The sequence below is a fragment of the Physeter macrocephalus genome, chromosome 17, assembly GCF_002837175.3.
Source record: "Physeter macrocephalus isolate SW-GA chromosome 17, ASM283717v5, whole genome shotgun sequence".
Classification (NCBI taxonomy): Eukaryota; Metazoa; Chordata; class Mammalia; order Artiodactyla; family Physeteridae; genus Physeter; species Physeter macrocephalus.
The window spans coordinates 7,364,669-7,386,574 of NC_041230.1; the positions used below are offsets into that span (position 1 = coordinate 7,364,669).

The 21,906-nt window shown below is 40.5% G+C and overlaps 2 protein-coding genes across 6 annotated transcripts in view; one reads left to right on the forward strand and one right to left on the reverse strand.

The window, feature by feature from the left end:
- ZNF382 (zinc finger protein 382) overlaps positions 1 to 20,434 on the reverse strand; it is a 43,918-nt gene extending 23,484 nt beyond the window's left edge. The window contains exons 1-2 of one of the 5 annotated variants that reach the window (XM_007115275.4): positions 20,039 to 20,434; positions 839 to 912 (exon numbers count right to left, since the gene is read on the reverse strand). Coding sequence is in view for 3 of the 5 variants with exons in the window: in XM_055079104.1 (XP_054935079.1) it covers positions 839 to 912; positions 2,016 to 2,136 (195 nt within the window). In the remaining 2 variants the exon portion in view is untranslated. Of the gene's footprint in view, positions 1 to 838; positions 913 to 2,015; positions 2,229 to 3,302; positions 3,336 to 20,038 lie in introns of those variants that run through there. The other 4 variants (XM_007115274.4, XM_024132500.3, XM_055079104.1 and 1 more) reach the window with 4 other exon arrangements.
- Positions 1 to 21,906, forward strand: part of LOC102977105 (zinc finger protein 529) — a 134,531-nt gene that overhangs the window by 60,967 nt on the left and 51,658 nt on the right. The window contains 2 exon segments of the mRNA XM_055079120.1: positions 3,456 to 3,549; positions 8,266 to 8,363. Of these exon segments, the coding sequence (XP_054935095.1) occupies positions 8,326 to 8,363 (38 nt within the window). The 5' untranslated portion in view covers positions 3,456 to 3,549; positions 8,266 to 8,325.

The window sequence follows — 21,906 nt, forward strand, 5'->3', positions numbered from 1 at the left end:
GCTGAGCCTGCGCATCTGGAGCCTGTGCTCCGCAACGGGAGAGGCCACAACAGGAGAGGCCCGCCGTACCGCAAAAAAAAAAAAAAAAAAAAAAAAAGATTAGAAATAAATCTATAACAGCACTGAAACACTGGAAAGGTTTTCACTGGTGGGCCACAGTTTGTAGGAATTGCTGGCAGACATGGATAAAATAGAAAGATCAGAGAGCAATGTAAAATTTCAGTTTTCTGTACAAGCTTGCAAGCAAATCTCTATCCTAAAAACCTCACAAAACAAGAAATCTAATCCAAAATAATAATGTGCTCTACCAATTCTACCTCCCACTAAACCTAGGTCAGTGGAGATGATCAAGGTTTTTGCATGTCTGCTCCCTGACTCCTCACAAATTTAGATCTCAAATCAGTGTCTAGACAAGATAGATTCATTCAAGTAATATATTCCCATTTAAATGAAGATAATACATTTCTGTTCCAGCAGTACTTTTATGAGAGGACTAAGAAAGGAGATGATGAATGATACACCCAATCAATATGCAAACATTGGCTACAACTAGAAGGTGCATTTGGGGAAGACTTAAGTTTAGCCGGTTGGAATGAGAGAAACTGGGAACAGGACTGCAACTAGGGTGAGGCAGGTAAGACATGTAGGGTACAAAAGTTAGAGCTGGACAGCCCCGAGGGTCCTTCTTAAATTTTGTACCTGGGCCACTTGTTTGCCCTACTGGATACCAGTATGATGGAAGGAAATCCCAATATCCAGAAAATTTAAGGATAGGGAAGCAAATGTTCATATAACCTAAAAACAAGTTATTTCAGAAAGAGAGGAAACATCATCTCACCTGAGGCATGGCTTTGATATTTGCAAGAGATGAAACTTCTCTTATGAGCTCTTCTTTTGGAAAAGGGAAGAGTCCTGAGAAGGCAGAGATGGGAAGATACAAGGAGCCATGTGAAACCATATTTGACTTAGATCACCCAGAATAATTCAGTTAAATCTACATCTATTTTCAGTTTCAGCACTTGCCCACTCTGTGTACCCCACACAAATCCAGGACAGAGATTACTAGGGAAATGGACAAATCCTGTTGCCTTATCAATGCCAGAAACCTAATCTTCTGGTGAGGTAGAATAGATTCTGGGGAATCTGTTGTAGCTTGGAGAGAGGGAACATTGTGTGTTTCCCTCTGCAGCTCTACCTTCCATCTGCCATGGAAGACAGATTTATCATATATTTCCAAATCGTTCTTCATGGATTTCCTACCAATTTACACTGTCTCCAGCAGTGCATGAGAATACCTCCCCACACCCTAATGAATGCAGTTGAAAATAACTTTAATCTCTGCCTACCAGATATATATATATATATATATATTCTAATTTACACATTTCTTATTATGAGAATAAGTTTTTATTTCTTTTCTGTGATGACATCTTATAGTACATCTGTTTTTCTCATAGGTGTTTATTTTCTAATTGGTTGACATTAACTTCTTTTTCAATTTAATAAATTAAACCTTTATCTATTTTAAGTTGAAAGTAATTTTTCCTAGCTGTTCATGTAACAAAGTGTTTATGCCTTGTGAAGATTTTTTTCCCTGTATGTTTTATTGTTTAGCAATACTATGTTCTCAGTTGATATGAAATGCCATCTCTATCATTATTACATATCCCTATATACTTGAGAATATTTGGACTTTCTATTTAATTTCTCTACTTTATCTCTTTATTGATTCACCTGTGCGTACTGCTAATTAGCATAATTATTGGAAATTAACCATTATTCATTATTAATTTATTAATAGTTATTTAAGTATTACCTACTGAACAACTCTTTTTAGTATTACAGGTATGGAAATAGAAAAGAAATTGATCTTTCCACACTGTAGGCTTTCAGGCAGAGAGAAGAATAGTTTGCTAAATGAAGTCTGAAGTATTGACTGCTACAGTGAATATTTTAAATAGCAAAATAATATTTTAATTACTAAAATGAGACTGGTCTTATGATTAAAAGTATACCTAATGGGCTTCCCTGGTGGCGCAGTGGTTGAGAGTCCGCTTGCCGATGCAGGGGACACGGGTTCGTGCCCCGATCCGGGAAGATCTCACATGCCGCGGAGCAGCTAGGCCCGTGAGCCATGGCCGCTGAGCCTGCGCGTCCGGAGCCTGTGCCCCGCAACGGGAGAGGCCACAACAATGAGAGGCCCGCGTACCGCAAAAAAAAAAAAAAAAAAAAAAGTATACCTAATACTTTTATATCATGGAATGCCTGAAGAAGCTATTGACCCTGCCATAGATTTCATCCAGAAGCAGGAAAACTTACTAATATATCAGTGTTGAAAGTGCTAGTTATGGGTAAAAATTGTTTTTTCCTGAATGCTACCCATACTAATCATTTTAACACATTGGTTTTAGTTCATATAATACTTCCCTGTAATGAACCTTACCATCTGGGAATTATGAAATCTTACCTCTTCCTTTCCAATACTCATACCTCTATTTTATTTGCTAAATTGCTACTGAGTTACAATTTTGCAGGCAGACTTAATGACCACTATTCAGATAATCAAATCTTACGTACCTAACTAGTGGTCATACAGAGTCTCTCAATCACAAATAGTAACAGTAGGTTACAAACACATGCAAAGTTACATTCGATCACGTACTTCAGAAAAGCACCGTCTCACAGCACCCCCATGTCATTCACAATTTCAGACAGCACATTACTAATTCCAGGCAAGGTCACAAAATCACATCACAAATCATTTCGCTTCTCCATAGTCACCTGCGGTCTCAAACACGACTCACACCTAACCCGAAGAGAGACATATGCAGAGGAGTCCTTCACACACAGTCAGCCGTAACATCCCACGGAGCAGCACGCATCCCAAACGCAGCAGGTTGGACACAGGAGGCCGCTTCCATTTGGTACACACACACACACACACACACACACACACACACACACACACACACAGGGCATCCTCTGTGTGAGGCCCTGCTCCCTGCGATGGAGATTCCTCGGGGTCAAAACAGACAAAATCTCTCCTCGCAAAACTCGCTCCAGGTCACACTCGATTGTCACCTTCAGGGTCACGCCCACGGACCACGCCCGAGGCCCCGGTAGCACAGATCTGAGTGTCTGGTTACCACGGCCCGGTTCCGGTTCCCTCCTCATAATTACCAGACCCGGTTTGGGCTCCCGGTTTCCTCCCCAGACTGCCCACCAGGTCCCGCTTCCCTAGTCTGCCCTCCGGGACCGGAGCTCCCAATTCCCGCCTCCTCCTCAGAGGCCCTAGGACCTACCAATCTCACCCCCTCCAAGGCTCAGCCGTCTGCGCCTGCGCACTCCCGCGCGGGCTGGCGCTCCCAGGAGTCTGCGGGGCGGCGGGTTAGGAACCGCAAGGTCCCGGCTGCGGACGCTCGGGTGTGTTAGTGTCGGCGTCTGCGCTTTTCCAGGTTGGACTCCGTTTCTCACAGGCCTTGGGGGGACTGATGAACTTCGGCCTCTGGTTCTTTTTCCGCTAGCCTTGTGGTCATCGTTTTCCGTGCGGTGAGTTGAGGTGACCCGGGTCTGGGTGAGGGAGGAGCTTACTGCAGGAGTCCCGGAGTTTCCCAGGCACGGATGCGGCAGGTGGAGGCAGGAGCCTCGGGCCTTTGTGAGTCAGCTGCTGAGGAAGGTGATTGTGGGTGGGCATGTATGATTGTGTGACTGCATCAGTGTAAGATACACACATATGAGTGTCTGTATCAGAAAGAGCGAGCGCGAGCAAGCGAGAGCGTGTGTGTGAGTTTGGGGTCGGGGTGTGTGCGTGGTGGGGAGGCTCTGACTGGCCCAGATCAGCTTCCTAGGACTGAGAGGGGGCGGGGCCTTATTAATGACCGTGGTCCGCGGCGACTGTGAGGTGTTACACTGTGACCAAGTGATCCTGTGACAGCACTACTGTGACTGACTAGAGACAGATCAAAACTGGCCTAGTGTGACTTTTTTTACCTTTAGGAGGGTGGTTTCATTTTTGCAGTTCTAGCATTGAGGAATCAGTGGACAAGACCCCTGTGTGACTCAGCCTGTGCCTGTCAAAGACTGCGAGCGAGCCCCTTGTTAACCACAGAGGTCCCCAGTTCTAAAGCATGGCCCCTGTCGCCTTCATCATTGCACCCTGTATCTATTGTCTAGCCTAGTGCTTAATACACAGGCATGCAGTACATTAAGTGTAACCTGTTTGGGAGCTAATTGTCAATTCCATGGTTTCTTGGAATTTGTTGCACTGGGCTTTCTTTCACTGCCTCTGTGTTTTCACCTGTTATAGCCACACTGCGCAGAAATGCTAGCTGCACAAAAGTGGCTAGCATTCTAGGTCTCAAATATTCAAAGGGAAGTTGAATATTTGAGACCTAGAATGAAGGTTCCAACTAAAAAAACTCAAAGCTCTGTGTTTATTACGGGGATTTTAGAGCTGGAATTGCCCTCGAGGCAGGGTCCTGGGAAGACATGATATTAAGGCACCAAGAGTAGGAGTCCTTCCTCCAAAGATTCCTCTTGGAAGCTTTGTGGGGGCAAGCTGCATATTGCAGATCTACAGCATTTTCATAGCTTTGTTGACAGGAAACTGCTGTGAACACAGAAACAGATTCTGCTCCTAGGCTTCAGTCAACCTGACTTTTTTTTATGATACAGGGAAGGATGAAGAGTATTCCAGTCTTTCTCTTACTTCCATTGGGTATATTTAACATGGATGATGGAGGCTTGCTAGTGATGAAGAATGTGTTCTTATTTAGCCTGTCTTGGTATGAAAGGCCTAGTATGTCATGATCCCCTTTTCCTTCCAAGTTTTGCTGTATCCCAAAAGAAGGGCCATGAAAGGAGAAAAGTGTTGCAGCTGCACATCTCAAAGCCAAGCTAGAGGTCATTTTTTTTTAACATCTTTATTGGAGTATAGTTGCTTTACAATGTTGTGTTAGTTTCTACTGTATAACAAAGTGAATCAGCTATATGTATACATATATCCCCATATCCCCTCCCTCTTCCATCTCCCTCCCACCCTCCCTATCCCACCCCTCTAGGTGGTCACAAAGCACCAAGCTGATCTCCCTGTGCTATGCGGCTGCTTCCCACTAGCTACCTATTTTACATTTGGTAGTGTCATGTCAATGCTCCTCTCTCACTTCGTCCCAGCTTACCCTTCCCCCTCCCCATGTCCTCAAGTCCATTCTCTACATCTGCATCTATTCCTGTCCTGCCCCTGGGTTCATCAGAACCATTTTTTTATTTTTTATTTTTAAGATTTCATATATATATGTGTTAGCATACAGTATTTGTTTTTCTCTTTCTGACTTACTTCACAATGTATGACAGACTCTAGGTCCATCCACCTCACTACAAATAACTCAATTTTGTTTCTTTTTTATGGCTGAGTAATATTCCATTGTATATATGTGCTACATCTTCTTTATCCATTCATCTGTTGATGGACACTTAGGTTGCTTCCATTTCCTGGCTATTGTAAATAGTGCTGCAATGAACACTGTGGTACCTGACTCTTTTTGAATTATGGTTTTCTCTGGGTATATGCCCAGTAGTGGGATTGCTGGGTCATATGATAGTTCTATTTTTAGTTTTTTAAGGAACCTCCATACTGTTCTCCATAGTGGCTGTATCAATTTACATTCCCACCAACAGTGCAAGAGGGTTCCCCTTTCCTAGAAATCATTTTGAGGTTTTTGTTTCATGGAATGAATTTTTGTTTCTCAGGGGATAGAATAACTTCATCTTAAATGCCCTGCCAAATAGTGACTAATCCATTTACCTGGCCAAGACTTCTATTCCCAGTTAATGATAGTACCATGAGGATGGATCCCCTTCTTTCCCAGTTCCTTATCAAATGCCCTTCCTACAGTTAATTTTTATATAACCACTTGGCAACACTTTCCCCTTGTGCTGTTTTTGTCTAAGCAGTCCCATGACACAGAAACAGTCCTCCTTTACATGGTGATTTGTTAATGCTTAGGTAGAATTACACATTAGATACTTTAGATTTTCTTCCAAGAGATGAATGGGAAAATGGCAAGGTAGGAGAAGGTTTGATTGATTTCAGTAACAGTCTTCAGTAAAAACGGTCTTCTGTTTTGGAGACCTTTAAGAATATTATTAGGGGTATGTACAGAGACATCTCTTTCAAGAAGGGCAGAAATTTTTTTCCAAGGAATTAGATTTATGTGGTACCAACCAGTTATTGAATAAGATTTGGCAGCATCAGTTTTTTTCAAGTCACATAATTGTGTAGACTGAGTCAGCAATGTATAATGGTCTCTGAGTCTTGAGCAGAGGTCACCAAACCATGACCCTGCAGGCCAACCAGCTTGTAGCCAATTTTTTTTATGGCCTGTGAACTAAGACTGGTTTTAACATTTTTCTATAATTGACAGCATATCAAAAGGAAAACAATATTTCATGATGTGAAAATTATATGAAATTCAAATTTCAGTGTTCATAAATAAAGTTTTGAATTTTGTCAAAAACTTATATGGAAATTTGTTTTCTCTCTTGTTATATTAGCACCTGCATAATATCCTTGATTTTCTCTTTTGCCCACAAAGCCCAACATATTTACTATCTGGTCCTTTACAGAAAAATTAACTGACCCCTAATCTAGAGTATCTGGATTAAAATCTTGGTCTTGTAAGTATTGGTGAATTTGGGCAATATATTCAGTGTCTTCCTGTTCCAGAGTTTATTGTTTGTAAAACACAAATAATAGTACCAATTTCAAAGAGTTTTTATGAGGATTAGGAGAGTTAATATTAATAGCACTAGAACAGTGGCTGGCAATAATAAGTGCTTAAATTAAAACCTGTTATTCGGGGACTTCCCTGGTGGCGCAGTGGTTAAGAATCCGCCTGCCAATGCAGGGGACACGGGTTCGAGCCCTGGTCTGGGAAGATCCCACATGCCACGGAGCAGCTAAGCCCGATGCGCCACAACTACTGAGCCTGCATTCTAGAGCCCACGAGCCACAACTCCTGAAGCCCGTGCACCTAGAGCCCATGCTCCGCAACAGGAGAAGCCACCGCAATGAGAAGCCTGTGCACCGCAACGAAGAGTAGCCCCCGCTCATCACAACTAGAGAAAAGCCCGTGCACAGCAACAAAGACCCAATGCAGCCAAAAATAAAATAAAGAAATACATAAGTGCATAAATTTATAGAAAAAAAAGGAAAAAAAACCCTAAAAACCTGTTATTGGGACTTCCCTGGTGGTACAGTGGGTAAGACTCTGTGCTCCCAATGCAGTGGACCTAGGTTCAATCCCTGGTCGGGGAACTAGATCCTCCATGCCGCAACTAAAGAGTTCACATGCTGCAAGTAAGAAGTCTGTGTGCCACAATTAAGACCCCGCACAGCCAAAATAAATAAATAAGTTAAAAATATTAAAATTAAAAAGAACCCTTTTGTTATTATGTGGATATCCTAAGTTATCCCACATTCATGAATGAGGAGCAATGAAAATATAAAGTTAATTGTAATGGGCATTTTTAAGAAAACAAGGTATATGCTTAGATGGTCTATAACAGGTATCCTTCACCTTAAATGATTTGCCCTGGAATTGTATACCAAATTATTGTATATTTATTAATGTATATTTTTCTTGGGGAAAAAGTCTATAATTTGGAGACTGTCAAAGGTGTACAGGAACCAAACAGGGTTTGAATCACTGACCTAGAACCAGTAATTTACACCTGGAAGTGAACTTTAAGAGGAGTTTGTCCCAAAATAATTTCCTGTATCATGTAAATATAAGGTTAATCACATTACATTCAAGTGATTAATATTATATGGATACAAAAAGAGATTCTAGTATGAAAAATACAAAGTGTAATGCTATGCAGTATTCATGTTTATGAACAAAATTACTCAAATTGCTAAATTATAAATCAGTTTAATTATTATAATGGCATTTCTTACCAATTTTTCAAGGATTGTATCCAATATGGTACATTAACTGGTCGTTCAGTAGAGAAAGGCAATGATAAAGCCACATTTATTAAGCCTCTACTATGAACCAAACATTGAAAGTGTCACTTACCTGAATTGTGCACATTCACAGGCGGATCATTCTTTTTTTTTTAGGACTGAAGGTTTTTCTTTTAATTTTTATTTTATATTGGAGCATAGTTGATTAACAATGTTGTGTTAGTTTCAGGTGTACAGCAAAGTGATTCAGTTATACATATACATGTATCTATTCTTTTTCAAATTATTTTCCCATTTAGGTTATTACAGAATATTGAGCAGCATTCACAGGTGAATCTTAACATGGAAAGTGTCTCACTATGTTTATGAAATACAGTAAAAGAAGATACAAGTCTTGGTAGGTGTATTTATTTTAGTCACACTGGTTTTAGTGCTTTTACCTGTCATTTTGCCAGTCTGCTCACAGTTTTTTTTTGTGTGTGTGGTATGCGGGCCTTCCTCTGTTGTGGCCTCTCCCGTTGCGGGGCACAGGCTCCGGACGCGCAGGCTCAGCGGCCATGGCTCACGGGCCCAGCCGCTCCGCGGCACGTGGGATCCTCCCATACCGGGGCGCCAACCCGGTTCCCCTGCATCGGCAGGCGGACGCGCAACCACTGCGCCACCAGGGAAGCCCCTGTTAGGCCTTTTAAAAAATTTTTTTCACTTTTCAATTGTTTGCTGTTACTATATAAAATTAGTTAATTATTATATAATAACTTTGTATCCAGCAACTTTTCTAATTTACTTATAAGTGCTAGTTCTTGCTTTACAGATTCTTTAGGATTTTGTAAACAAACAATTGCCATCTACAAATAGGGTTTTCTTCTTCTTTGCCAGTGTTTATATCTTCATTCATTTTTATTGCCTTAATGTAATTGCTAGGACTTCCAACACAGTGTTGAATAGAAGTAGTGAAAGTAGACATTGTTGCCATTTTTTGGTCATAGGAGGATAATGTTTAATATTTCATCATTGCACATAGGTAGAGGTTTTGTATAGATGCTCTATCAAATTTGGCAAGTTCTCTACTCCTAGCTTGCTGCGAGTTTTTATCATGAAGGGATATTATATTTTGTAAGATACTTTTTCTGAATCTACTGAAGCAATGTCTTTACTCCTTTATTCAACTAATATGATGAATTAAATTGATTTTTTTTTTTTTTTGTGGTATGCGGGCCTCCCTCTGCTGTGGCCTCTCCCGTTGCGGAGCACAGGCTCCGGACGCGCAGGCTCAGCGGCCATGGGTCACGGGCCCAGCCGCTCCGCGGCACGTGGGATCCTCCCAGACCGGGGCGCGAACCCGGTTCCCCTGCATCGGCAGGCGGACGCGCAACCACTGCGCCACCAGGGAAGCCCCTAAATTGATTTTTGATTGTTAACTCAATCTTGTATATGTGGGTCAAGTTGTATTTCCTTATATATATTTCCATATTAAATTTGTGTGAAATAATAGAAAAATATATGTTGATCTCTGCCCCCAGTTCCTAGTATAGAACTCCTAAAACCCTTGTATTTGCCTAAGTCATAAGAGTACTAGGAGCATCTTTTGTTCTAATATTTGGTCTTTGACTCTGGTTCCTGACAAAGTTCCTAAATCCCTTGGAATTTCCTAGGAAATAGGAGAGTGTCTTTTGTTCTGAGAAGGTAACTCTTGGTGGGCCCCTGGATGGTAGCTGGTCACCAGAAATATCAAGCCATGATTAGAAGCTTGGAATTTTCAGCCCCACCCATCATGGGTAGGGGAGAGGAGCTGGAGATTAAGCTAATGATTGATTATGCCTACATGATAAAGCCTCCATAAAGACCCCCAAAGTATGGGATTCTGAGAGTTTCCAGGTCAGTGAACACAGTCACATACCAGGAGGGTGGTGTGGCCCAACACAGGGAAAAAAGCTCCTTGGCTTGGGACCCTTCCAGACCTCCTTCTGTGTACCCCCTCATCTGGCTGTTCATCTGTATCCTTTATGATATATTTTGTTATATAACAAACTGGCAGACATAAGTGTTTCTGAGTTCTGTGAGTTCTAGGAAATGCTCATACCCAATGAAGAACCCCGATTTATAGCCAGTTGGTCAAAAGTACAGGTGAAAACCTGGGGCTTTTGATCTGAAATGGGGTGGGGGAGTAGGGAAGACAGTGTTTTGGGACTGTGCCCTTAACCTGTGGGATCTGATGCTATCTCTAGGTAGATGGCATCAGAATTGAGTTAAATTTTAGGACACCCAGCTGATGTTAAAAAAAATCCATACTTTTGGTGACCAGAAGTGGGATAGCAGTGTAAGACTAAAGGAGAAACACAGGAGGAATGTGTTTTTCCTACCCAATTTGCTAACACTTTCTTAAGAAATTTTGCACAAAGCTTTAGTATGTCATTTTCTCTCAAATTTTGGTACTAGTGTAGTACTGGCCTCATAAAATAAGATGTGAACTATTTCCTCCTCTCTTCTAGAAAAGTTTGTATGAGATTGGTATTATTTCTTGAATGTCTGGTAGCATCCTCTAGTAAAATTAGCTAGGCCTGGAGTTTTCTTTGTTTATGATAACAAATTCATTTTCTTTAATAGGTATTGGGCTATTCAGATATTCTATTTCATCTTGTATGTGTCTTATACTGTTATATTTTTCAGTAATTTTGTCCATTTCATCTGAGTTGTCAAATTTGTTGCAGTGAAGTGGTTCATAATTCCCTGGTTAGACTTCTACTATTTATATGTTCCTTAGTGATAAGTTCTTTTTCATTCCTGATATTGGTGACTTGTCTTTGCAGTTTTTTATTTTTAACAATTCTAGGTAAGGTTTAATCAATTTTGTTGCTCTTTCCAAAGAAATCACTTTTGGTTTGGCTAATTGTATGTCTATTTTCTATTTAGTTTATTTCTTCTCTTTTTCCTTCTAGGTACTGAGGGTTTACTTTGCCTTTCTTTTTCTAGCTTCTTAAAGTGGAACCTCTGGTTACTGATTTTACACCCTTCTTCTCTTCTAATATAACATTTAAAGGCAGAAATTCCCTACTTTAACTCCATTCCACAAATTTTTACATATTGTATTTTTATCAGTCAGTTCAAAATATTTTCTTATTTCCATTTTGATTTCCTCTTTAACCCATGGATTATATAGAAGTGTGTTGCTTAATTTCCAAACATTTGTGTGTTTTCTAGCTACTTCATTGTTATTGATTTTCAATCTAGTCCCATTTGATCAGAGAATACACTATGTATGATTCTTATCCTTTGAAATTCATTGACAATTTTTGTATGGCTCAATAGTCTACATTGGTGAATATGCTGTGTGCAGTTGAAAGGAATATGTATTCAATGGATGCTGGTGAATTATTGTACAAATATTAATTTGTACAAGTTGGTTGATAGTTCATATCATTTACGTCTTCACGATTTTTTTTGTCTTGTATTTTTTTCAATTGCTGAGAGATATTAAAATCAGGGCCAGGACTAGAGTAATGCTGAATTGAGTAAAGCACCTGGGGTGCAAAATTTAAGGAGACACTCATTCTTAGGGTCATGCAAGTGCAGTGTTGTTTGATGTTGTGTTTTTAGGTGTGTACACAAATAATAATTCTTCCTAATGTATGGACTCTTCTATCATGAAATGTCCCTCTTTATCACTGGTGTAGTTTATCTGAAAACAGTATAGTCACTCTACTAGCTATACAAACTGTATCTATATAAACACAACACACTATAATTTTTACCTTGAATACTTATATGTAGTTTAAAGAAGTTAAAATAAAAGAGTTATTACATTTATCCAGAGAGTTACCATTTATGCTCTCTTCCTTTGTTCCTGAAGATCCCATTTCCCCACTGGTAGCATTGTGTTTTAGCCTGACGAGCTTCCTTTTAGCATTTCTTGTAATGCAGGTCTGTTGGTAACAAATTGTTAGTTTTCTCTTATCTAAACGTATCTTTATTTTTCGTTCATTCTTGAATATATTTTCTCTGAATATAGAATTCTGCCTTGTTAAGATTTAAACACTTTTTAAAATTGTGTAGTGGACACTGACACCTGTAATTTCAATCCAATTTAACAACGTTTATTTCAGACCTCTTCCTTTACATGTTTGTACCTATCTTCTCTATGAGAATCATGGTTCCAGATATCCTCAGTATATTTAGTTATTACCCAGTTACTCTGTATGTATCCAGGCTGTCAACCATGCAGACCACAAACTGCCTGAGTTTCTCTGTACATGTCAACCCATGGGCCTAGATCCTGATTCTCTCCCCAGTTGTGGTCAAGAAGATTGAGCTCCTCCATGGACTCCATTTTCCCCCACTCTGACAGAAGATATATGAACTCTTTCTCTTTTTATACCTTTATTTTGAATTTTTTTTTGGGGGAAAAAAATCTCATAGAGGCTGTGGGCAAGCAAGCCCTGATACTAAGACCCATCACTCTTGTGGAAGGCATAAACACCAAGTGAATCAATCTCCTTATCCCAGAACTGAAAACTCTTATGGTAGACTATTGAGCCCCTGGCTGCTTATATATTCTTTACTTCGAAAATTTGTATTTTTTAAAATTTTATTTGTCTTACATATAATCTGTGGTTTTATTGTTTTTCTTTATTGCTTGTTTGTCTTCACTTCTGGTAAACTTTCATTTGTAATTTATTCTTGAATTTGTTTCTGAGTTTTCCTAACATATACTATTAGTTTATTTATTGTAATATTTTCTGTGTTTATTCTTATGTAGTAAAGAATTAACCTTACACAAAGAGAGGTCTTGCCTTTGGCTCCTGGGAGGTGATCACTAAACCCTTGGAATGTCCTGCTTGATAGTGTCTTTGTTTACCTGAGGATAAAAACCGAACAGTCTAATAATGTGATTTATGTTGGAGTTTTGAGTCACGCAGTATTAGCGCAAACTCTGGAGGGGGCTGGAAACTAAGGTCAGCCATGCAGGCAGTCACCCATGTCTATATGACTGAGCCCCAGTAGAAACTCTGGACACCAAGGCTTAGGTGAGCTTCCCTGATTGGCAGTACTCCATGCTTAGTCACACACCGTTGCTGAAAAAAGTTAGCATCGTCCATGATTTCACTGGGAGAGGACACCTCGAAGATTTTAGAATGCTTTAAGTCTATTCTTTCTATTGTTAATTAGTGCTTTTTAATCTTTTGTTTTGAAATGCCATTAATTAATCATTATTACTTAGTATACACTTACTTAGACTTCCCAACCAATTTTATCTCATTCTGTCTTTCTGGGATCAATTTACTTCTTGCTAATGTGTATGTTCTAGAAGTCCTCCAGTGAGTCTATGAAAGAATTCCCATTCTTTGCCTTAAAATGTCTTTATTTTGCCCCATTCTTGACTGCTATTTTTCCTTTATCATTTTGAAGGTATTATTCGATTGTCTTCTGACATCTCATGTGCCTAATCATAATTCCTTTTAGGTAACATGTTTTCTTTCTTTTTCTTTCCTTCAGAAGACTTGTTATTTTGCAGTATCAGGATGTGTCTAGGTATTAGATAAACTTTCATTATCCCACTTACAACTTATTTTGATTCCTGATCGTGAAATCATGACTTAAATTATGAAAAGTTCTAAACCATTTTCTTTTCTGATGCCTCCCCTCCTTTCTCTCTTTCCCTCCTTTTATGACATCAGATGTGTATTGAACCTTTTCATTTCCTTCTATATCTCTTATAGTTTCCCTTCTATATTTCACATTTCATCTCTGTGCTGCCTTCTAGGTGATTCCCTCAGATATATGTTTAAGTCTAATAATTTACTTTTCAGTAGTGTTAATTCTTTAAGTTCTCAGGTTTTTGTTGTTTTTACTTTGATTTTTATTTCTGGAAATTCTCTTTATTCTTTTAATATCTGCAGATTCTTTTTATGTATTGTGCTTTTGTTGACTTTTCCATTTTAAACACTTATTTCATATATTCTTTTATGTTGTCATATTATATGCAGTTCTTGTAGGTACCAACTTTCTCCCCCCCCCGCCCAGTTTTACTGACGTAATTGACATATAACATCATATAATCTTAAGGTGCACAGCATGATCACCTGACACATGTATATATTGTGAAATGATCACCACAATAAGTTTAGTTAATACCTGTCACCTTACATAGTTACAAAATAATTTTTTTCCTTCTGATGAGAACTTTTAGGATTAGCAACTTCCATATATGCTATTCAGCATTGTTAACTATAGTCATATTGTTGTATATCTCTAGTACTTACTTGTTTGTGCCTTTTGACCATCTTCACCCAATTCCCCTACCCACCACCAACTTTATTTCTTTACCTGCTGACTCTCCTGTGATGGCTTTTTCCTTGTTGATTTATTTTTAAAAATTTTTTGATTTTAAAAATTTCCTTCCTTTTTATTGAATTATTTATTTTGGCTGTGTCGGGTCTTAGTTGCAGCACACGGGATCTTTTGTTGTGCTGGACGGGCTCTTCGTTGTGGTGTGCGGGCTCCAGAGCACGCAGGCTCAGTAGTTGCAGCGCGTGGGCTCTCTAGTTGTGGCACGTGGGATCCAGAGCATGTGGGCTCTGTAGTTGAGGCACGCAGGCTCTGTAGTTGTGGTGTGTGGGCTCAGTAGTTGTGGCGTGCAGGCTTAGTTGCCATGTGCAGGTTTAGTTTCCCCAAGGCATGTGGGATCTTAATTCCCTGACCAGGGATTGAACCTGTGTCCTCTGCATTGGAAGGCAGATTCTCAACCACTGGACCACCAGGGAAGTCCCTTCTTGTTGATTTATAGTTTTTGTTTTTCAGCTCATTTCAGTGGAGGAAGAGGTTGTTGTTTATTTCAACTTAATCTCATGTGCCCTGAGTTAAAAGAATTTCTAATGCAGTGCTGTTACATTTACTTCCTGCCGAGTTGTAAGCATTTCAGTAGAATTCAACCAGGTTCTCCATGTAGGAATTTTTTTAATTAAAAATTAAATTTCTTTAATAGATACGGAGAGATTCTGTTTTTCTATTTCTTCTTGAGTTAGTTTTGGGAAGTTGTGCTTTTCAAGCAATAATAGCATTTTATCTGTGTTGTCTAATTTATTGGCATCAACTTGTTCATAACATTCCCTTATTTTTTTGCTATCTGTGGGATCTGTAGTAATATCTCCATTTTCATTTCTGACATGGGTAATTTGTGTTTTTTCTTTTATTAACTATTCTTTTTTTTTTTTTTTTTTTGGCAGTATGCGGGCCTCTCACTGTTGTGGCCTCTCCCGTTGCGGAGCACAGGCTCCGGACACGCAGGCTCAGCGGCCATGGCTCACAGGCCTAGCCGCTCTGCGGCATGTGGGATCTTCCCGGACCAGGGCACGAACCCGTGTTCCCTGCATCGGCAGGCGGACTCTCAACCACTGCGCCACTAGGGAAGCCCTTATTAACTATTCTTAATATGGATTTATAAATTTTAAAACTCTTTCCAAATAAACAACTTTTGGTTTTATTCATTTTCTCTATTGTCTGCTTTCTACTTCATTGATTTCTGCCTATTTTTATTTATTCTAGTTATTTTGGGTTTCGTTTTTTGGGTTGTCTTTTTCTAGTTTCTTTCAGCCTTTATTCATTTTTAAAAAGTGTGGTAAAACACACATAACATACAATTTTCCATCTTAACCATTTTAAATTGTATAGATCAATACTGTTAAGTATATTCACATTGTTATGCAACCAGTCTCTAGAACTTTTCATCTTGCAAAACTGAAACTGTATCCATTAAACAATAACTCTCCATTTCCTCTTCCCCAGCCCCTGGCAACCACCATCCTGCTATCTGTTTCTATATGTCTGACTACTCTAGATACTTCATAAAAGTGGAGTAATACAGTATTTGTATTTTTTGCCCCCAATCCCCTAAAAAAGTCTCAGAGATTGCAAGCTCCCTCATCTCTTTGGGCCAATGAGTAGTATTTTTCTAGAAATATTTTATAGGACTAAGCAGGGTCTTAGTTCCAGCTCTCTTCCCCCTGTTCCTGTGTAGAAATTAGAACCCCAGACCCCAGTTAGTACTATTAAGCATTATATATGGGATCAAAGATCTCTATGAGGTGTCAGCTCAAAGTTACCTTTACATTTACTGTTGTGATTCATCTCTTTGCTTCTGGATGCAGAATTTTCCTTTTTCCTTTTCTTTTCTTTTGAACTTGACCATTTTTAAAACATTTTATCATAGTTTAGATGGCATTTCTCTATGTTTGTAGGGGGAGTAGGGACAGGCATCCACTTGTTATGTCTCTCTTTTTCAAAAAAAATAAATTTATTTATTTTATTTATTTTTGGCTGCGTTGGGTCTTTGATGCTGTGTGTAGGCTTTTCTCTAGTTATGGTGAGCGGGGGCTACTGTTCATTGCTGTGTGCGGGCTCCTCATTGCGGTGGCTTCTCTTGTTGCGGAGCATGGGCTCTAGGCACGCGGGCTTCAGTAGTTGTGGCGCACAGGCCTAGTTGCTCCCCGGCATGTGGGATCTTCCCGGTCCAGTGCTCAAACCCGTGTCCCCTGCATTGGCAGGCGGATTCTTAACCACTGCGCCACCAGGGAAGCCCTATGTCTCTCTTTTAAAAAAATTTCTGCGACTTCCCTGGTGGCGCAGTGGTTAAGAATCTGCCTGCCAATGCAGGGGACACGGGTTTGATCCCTGGTCCGGGAAGATCCCACATGCCGCGGAGCAACTAGGCCTGTGCGCCACAATTACTGAGCCTGTGCTCTAGAGCCCATGAGCCACAACTACTGAGCCCATGTGCCACAACTACTGAAGCCTGCGCACCTAGAGCCCGTGTTCTGCAACAAGAGAGGCCACTGCAATGAGAAGGCCGTGCACTGCAACTAAGAGTAGTCCCCGCTCACTGCAACTAGAGAAAGCCCGTGCGCAGCAACAAAGACCCAACGCAGCCAAAAATAAATAATAAATTTTAAAAATAAAAAATAATTTTAAAATTTCCATTATGCTTTGTTCTTGCCTCTTACCTAGAGGAGAGAAAAAAATGGAATGATTTCCTCACTTTTTAAAAAATGTACGGGAGGCATGGAGAAGAAAAAATAGTGGGTAGTATTGAATTAATGACCAAAGGAAGGCTTAGTGCAGCTTTTCTAATTTTACTGAGGTTCAAGGCCTGCTCTATTCCTAGGCTCCTGTCACCAAGGACCTGCTTCTCTTGACCTCTCTCTTCTCCAGTGCTTTACTGTGTATAGGAAGTAGGCTGTTCTATCTGCTCTTTCAACCATAGATTACTTCCATGCCTTTGGTGCTTGTTACAGAATGGAGACGTGTAAATGGGACGAAGCACTCCTGGGATATGACTACAAGGGAGAGATGGAGAAACATGATCCATAAGGGTGAGCTGGAGATGGAAGAAAGGACACAGTGTAACACGGGGACCTCCCTTCTTGCCATATACTAATATTATAATCTATTGATTTTACGTCTATCTTTACTCACTAGAAAACCAAGGTCTGTGGACATAATAAAGTCTTCTTCTTGTATGGGCTCTCCTAAGCACTCACTACTTAGACATCAAATCACTGTCTAGACAAGAAAGGTTCATTCAAAGAATATATGCTTATTTAATTCAAGAGAATGTATTTCCATTTGTGGGCATGAGAAAGGAGATGCTGAGCAAAACATGCAATTAGTAAGTGAACATTAGTTAAAATTAGAAGAAGATCTTGGATAAGGTATAGGTTTATCTGGAGAGAATAAAAGGAAACGTGGACCAGTTTCATGAAAGGGAATCCTATCTCCAGGAAGTTTCAAAATGGGAAACTGGTCATATATGCTAGGGGAAAAAGACTATTGCAGAAAGGAGAAAAGAAACATCATCTAATCAGAGCCATGGCTTTAAGATTTGCAAGAGAGGACCTTTGCCCTTTTCAATTCTTTTTTAGAAAAATGAACAAGGAAGAGAGAAGGGAGGCATAAGAAACCATGTGAAACTGCACTTACCTTAGAGTTTCCATAACAACTTGATTAAATCTGCCTACTTACATAGTAAACAGTTACTCTTAAATATTAATATTCATTATGCTAAATATTAACTATTCAGTAATACAGGTTAGGGAAATAGAGAAGAAACTGATTATGTACTTTTCCACACTGCAGGTTTCAGTCAGATGGAAGAAATTTTTCCTTTAAATGAAGTTTAAATATTGATTTTTACAGTAAACATTTTTATTAGAAAATGACTAATTTAATTGCTATGAGACTGACCTTGTGATTCGAAGTATTTCAGATACTTTTCCTTAGCTTAGAGTGACTGAAAAAGTTATTAAATCACCCATAATTTCATCCAGGAACAGGGAAAAAAAAACTCACTGAAATCTGTTAAAAGTAGTACATAGAGGTAAAAACTGTATTTTCTTGTGAACTACTTATTGCACCCTAGTCATTTCAGCATATTAGAATTAGTTCAGATGGTGTTCCAAGTATACAATCCAGTCATCTAGAAATTGATTTTACCTCCTACTTTCCAATTCTTTTTTTTAAAGTAACATACTTAAGTTTAAGGTGTACAATGTGATGATTTGATACATGTATATATTGGGAAAAGATCACCACGATAAGGTTAGTTACCTCATATAATTATGCTTTTTTGTGTGTGGTGATAACATTTAAGATCTAATCACTTAACAACTTCCAAGTATATAATACAGAGTATTATTAATAATAGTCACCATGCTGTACATTAGATCCCCAGAACTTATTCATCTTATAACCTTTGACCAACATCTCTACCTTTCTCCCACCCTCAGGCAACCACTATTATTCTACTCTGTATTTCAGTGAGTTTGGGTTTTTTTAGATTCCACGTACAGTGAGAACATAGTATTTGCCTTTCTCTGTCTGACTTATTTCACTTAGCATAATGCCCTCAGTGTCCTTCCATGTTGTCACAAATGGCAGGATTTCCTTCTTTAAGGCCGAATAATACTCCAGAGTGTGTGTGTGTGTGTGTGTGTGTGTGTGTGTGTGAATGAGTGTGTGTGTGTGTGTGAGTGAGTGCGTGGGTGTAAACACACACATTTTCTTTATCCATTCATCTGTCAGTGGACACTTAGGCTGTTTCCATGTCTTGGCTATTGTGAATATTGCTTCAGTGAAGATAGGAAGGAGTCAGGTATCTCTTTAATATCCTGTTTTCATTTCCTTTGGATAATCTTATACTGCTATTTTACTTGATTAGAAACAGTCATAATTCTGCAAGCAGAACCAAAATGAAACACACCTAACTAGACACACACAGTTTCACAGTCATTCATTAATACACTTATGTAGTGATCCACTTTCACAGTCACATTATAATGAACACACAAAATCATTTTAAGAGTTGGTACAGACACCTTGTTTCCTATGATCTCACCCACTTCACAAAACCACAATTCCATGGACTCTACGTGATATTCCTAACTCCACTAAGCCCATCTCCTAATTCCATAGAAGAATACCAAATCAAACTCAGAAACCACTTACTTCACAGTCACATACAGTCTCAAACAGAAATCGTAACTAATCTTCCTACAAGGTTTGTCAGCTTCTTAGAAAGTTAAATAGAAACTTAACCTATTATCAGCATTTTCTTCCACTAGGTATCTCCCCAGGAGAAATGGAAACATGCCAGCGTTATCAAAATACATAAAACCTGGAAATACACTAAATGTTCATACAGAGAAAAATGAAAACACTAATTGTGGCACATTTGCACAATGGAATGCTGTCCAGAAACAAAAGGAATAAACTAAACAACATTAATAAATCTTACAATACTAGGATGAGCTAAAGGAGACAACTGGAATTGTAGAACTGACAAAACTAAACTACGATGACATGTATCAGAACCATGGCTGTCTCTGCTGTGAGACTAACAGGAAAAGGACACCAGGGAACTTCCAGGCGGTGATGATATTAAACACACCAAGGGCGTGCATACACTCACTGCGCGTCTGCTGTGTGCCGTGGGTGTTGGGGCTTTCTCAAGGGGCAAAACTGACAAAAACAACAAAACCCTTGACCCTCTGGTTCACGATCACGGACCTGGGGTCCCGCACGTACAGGCCTGAGTGAACTTCTCGCCTGGGCTCTCTCTTGCCCGAAGTCCCTCCGCACGGCTTCAGCCCTTCTTAGCCCGGCCTCCCTCGGCAGAGATTCACGATTCCCGCCCCGGCCCTCCTCTGCCGGGTTCCCAACTCCCTCTTCCTTCCTAGGCCCGGAGCTTCCAATTCTCAGCCAGCCCTACCCGAGCCAGGCTTCTTCCGTTTTCTTCCTCGGCCCGCACCCGGCTTCCGGTTCCCTTTTCTGCCTTCCCCCGGCCCAGGTTTGCGATTACTTCCTCGGCTTGGGCTCTCCTTCCTTCCGCGACCTCACCTCGCTCTCAGAGGACCATCACCCGGCTCTTCGGCGTCTGGAAGGACAACCAGCTGCAACCCCTCCACCAAAGGCGTGCGATCATTGCGCCCTGGAATTCCCGGGGGGGGGGGTCTCAGGGCGGGGAGGGGGGTGTCTCTGCAGATGGTGGTCTCCACGCTCCGCTCGAAAGTCTGGACTTTTCCGGTGTTGGACTACGTTTCCCACAGGCCCTAGAGCCGCCAATGAACTTCGACCTTTGGTTCACCTTCCGGTGTCGTGGTCGTTATTGGGTTATGCCTGGTGAGTTGAGGTGACCCAGGCTAAGCTGCGGGAGGGGCTGGCGGTGAGGAGGCCTCAAGCTCGCAGAGCGTGGATGGGGCTTGTGGACCCAGGAGCTTGTGTACGCGTGAGCCGCGGACGACCATGGTTGCGGGTGCTACTGTTTATGACGGCGTCTTACGTGAGAGCGAGAGAGCTAGGGCTAGAGTGCGTGTGACGGGGCCCTGGGATGGCGTGACTGGTATCTGATTGGGCTGGTGAGACTATCAGTGGGGGCGGAGCCTACTGTGTGACCATGGTTAACATGGACGTGGCGACGAGGTTGTCTGACCGACACTGTGACCGAGTGATCCTGTAACATCTCTCTTGTGACTGACTATAAGTGTGCACGAAGTGGAGTTTTTAAATTTTGTTTTCAATGAGCTTGTTGAAGTTTGGAGTTTTGTTTTTTTCAGCTAGGAGTGTGTAAAATTTTTTTGTACGTGTGTGTGTATAAGCTATAACACCATGTCCCCAGTACCCAGCCTCGTACTTTACACATAGGGGGCATTGGTGAAGTGAGTGTTGCCCATCCAGGTCCAGTTGTAGGTTCCATTGTTTCTTGGAATGTGTTTCCCTGGATTCTCTTCTGTCCTCACACCATGTAGCCAGTTGGGTTTATCTGTAGAGGGTTGGCCATCAGAGTGAAAGTCATGAATTTCACTCCTATAATGAAAGTTCCCAATAGAAAAGTACATACTGAATCCTTGGATTAGCATTTAGGCCTGCACTTGCCTTCAAGACAGGTTTCTGGGAAGACATGAGGGGGTGGGCACAGGTGTAGAATCCCTTCGTGGGTTAAACTCCCTTGGATGCATTATGGAGGCCATATACACCTTTCAGAACCACAGCATTCCCTGGGCTGTGTCCTGTAGAAACTGCTGTGAACTTAGATTCCAGCTCTGGGCATAAGTGATGCTTACCTTTTTCTCTGATACTGGTAAAAGTCAGCATTCTAGTTTCACTCTTACTTCCATCCACTTGTATTTGTGGTGGGTGATGGGTCATGTCTGATGGTGGACAGTGTGTTCACCACAACTCTTAGCCAGTCCTGAGTCTCACAAGTCCCTTCTTCTTGGTCCTGTAGCTCTGCAAGTTCTGAAGTGGAGAGCATTGCTACTAACTTAATGGCCCATACAAGGTCGGTTCGTGTTTGCTTTTTGTTGTCATACATTTTTGTTTTACAGAGCATAGAATATTTGCTTTCCTTCTTTTAAATTTCCCTACCTAATTGTGACTTATCAATTTTCCTGGTT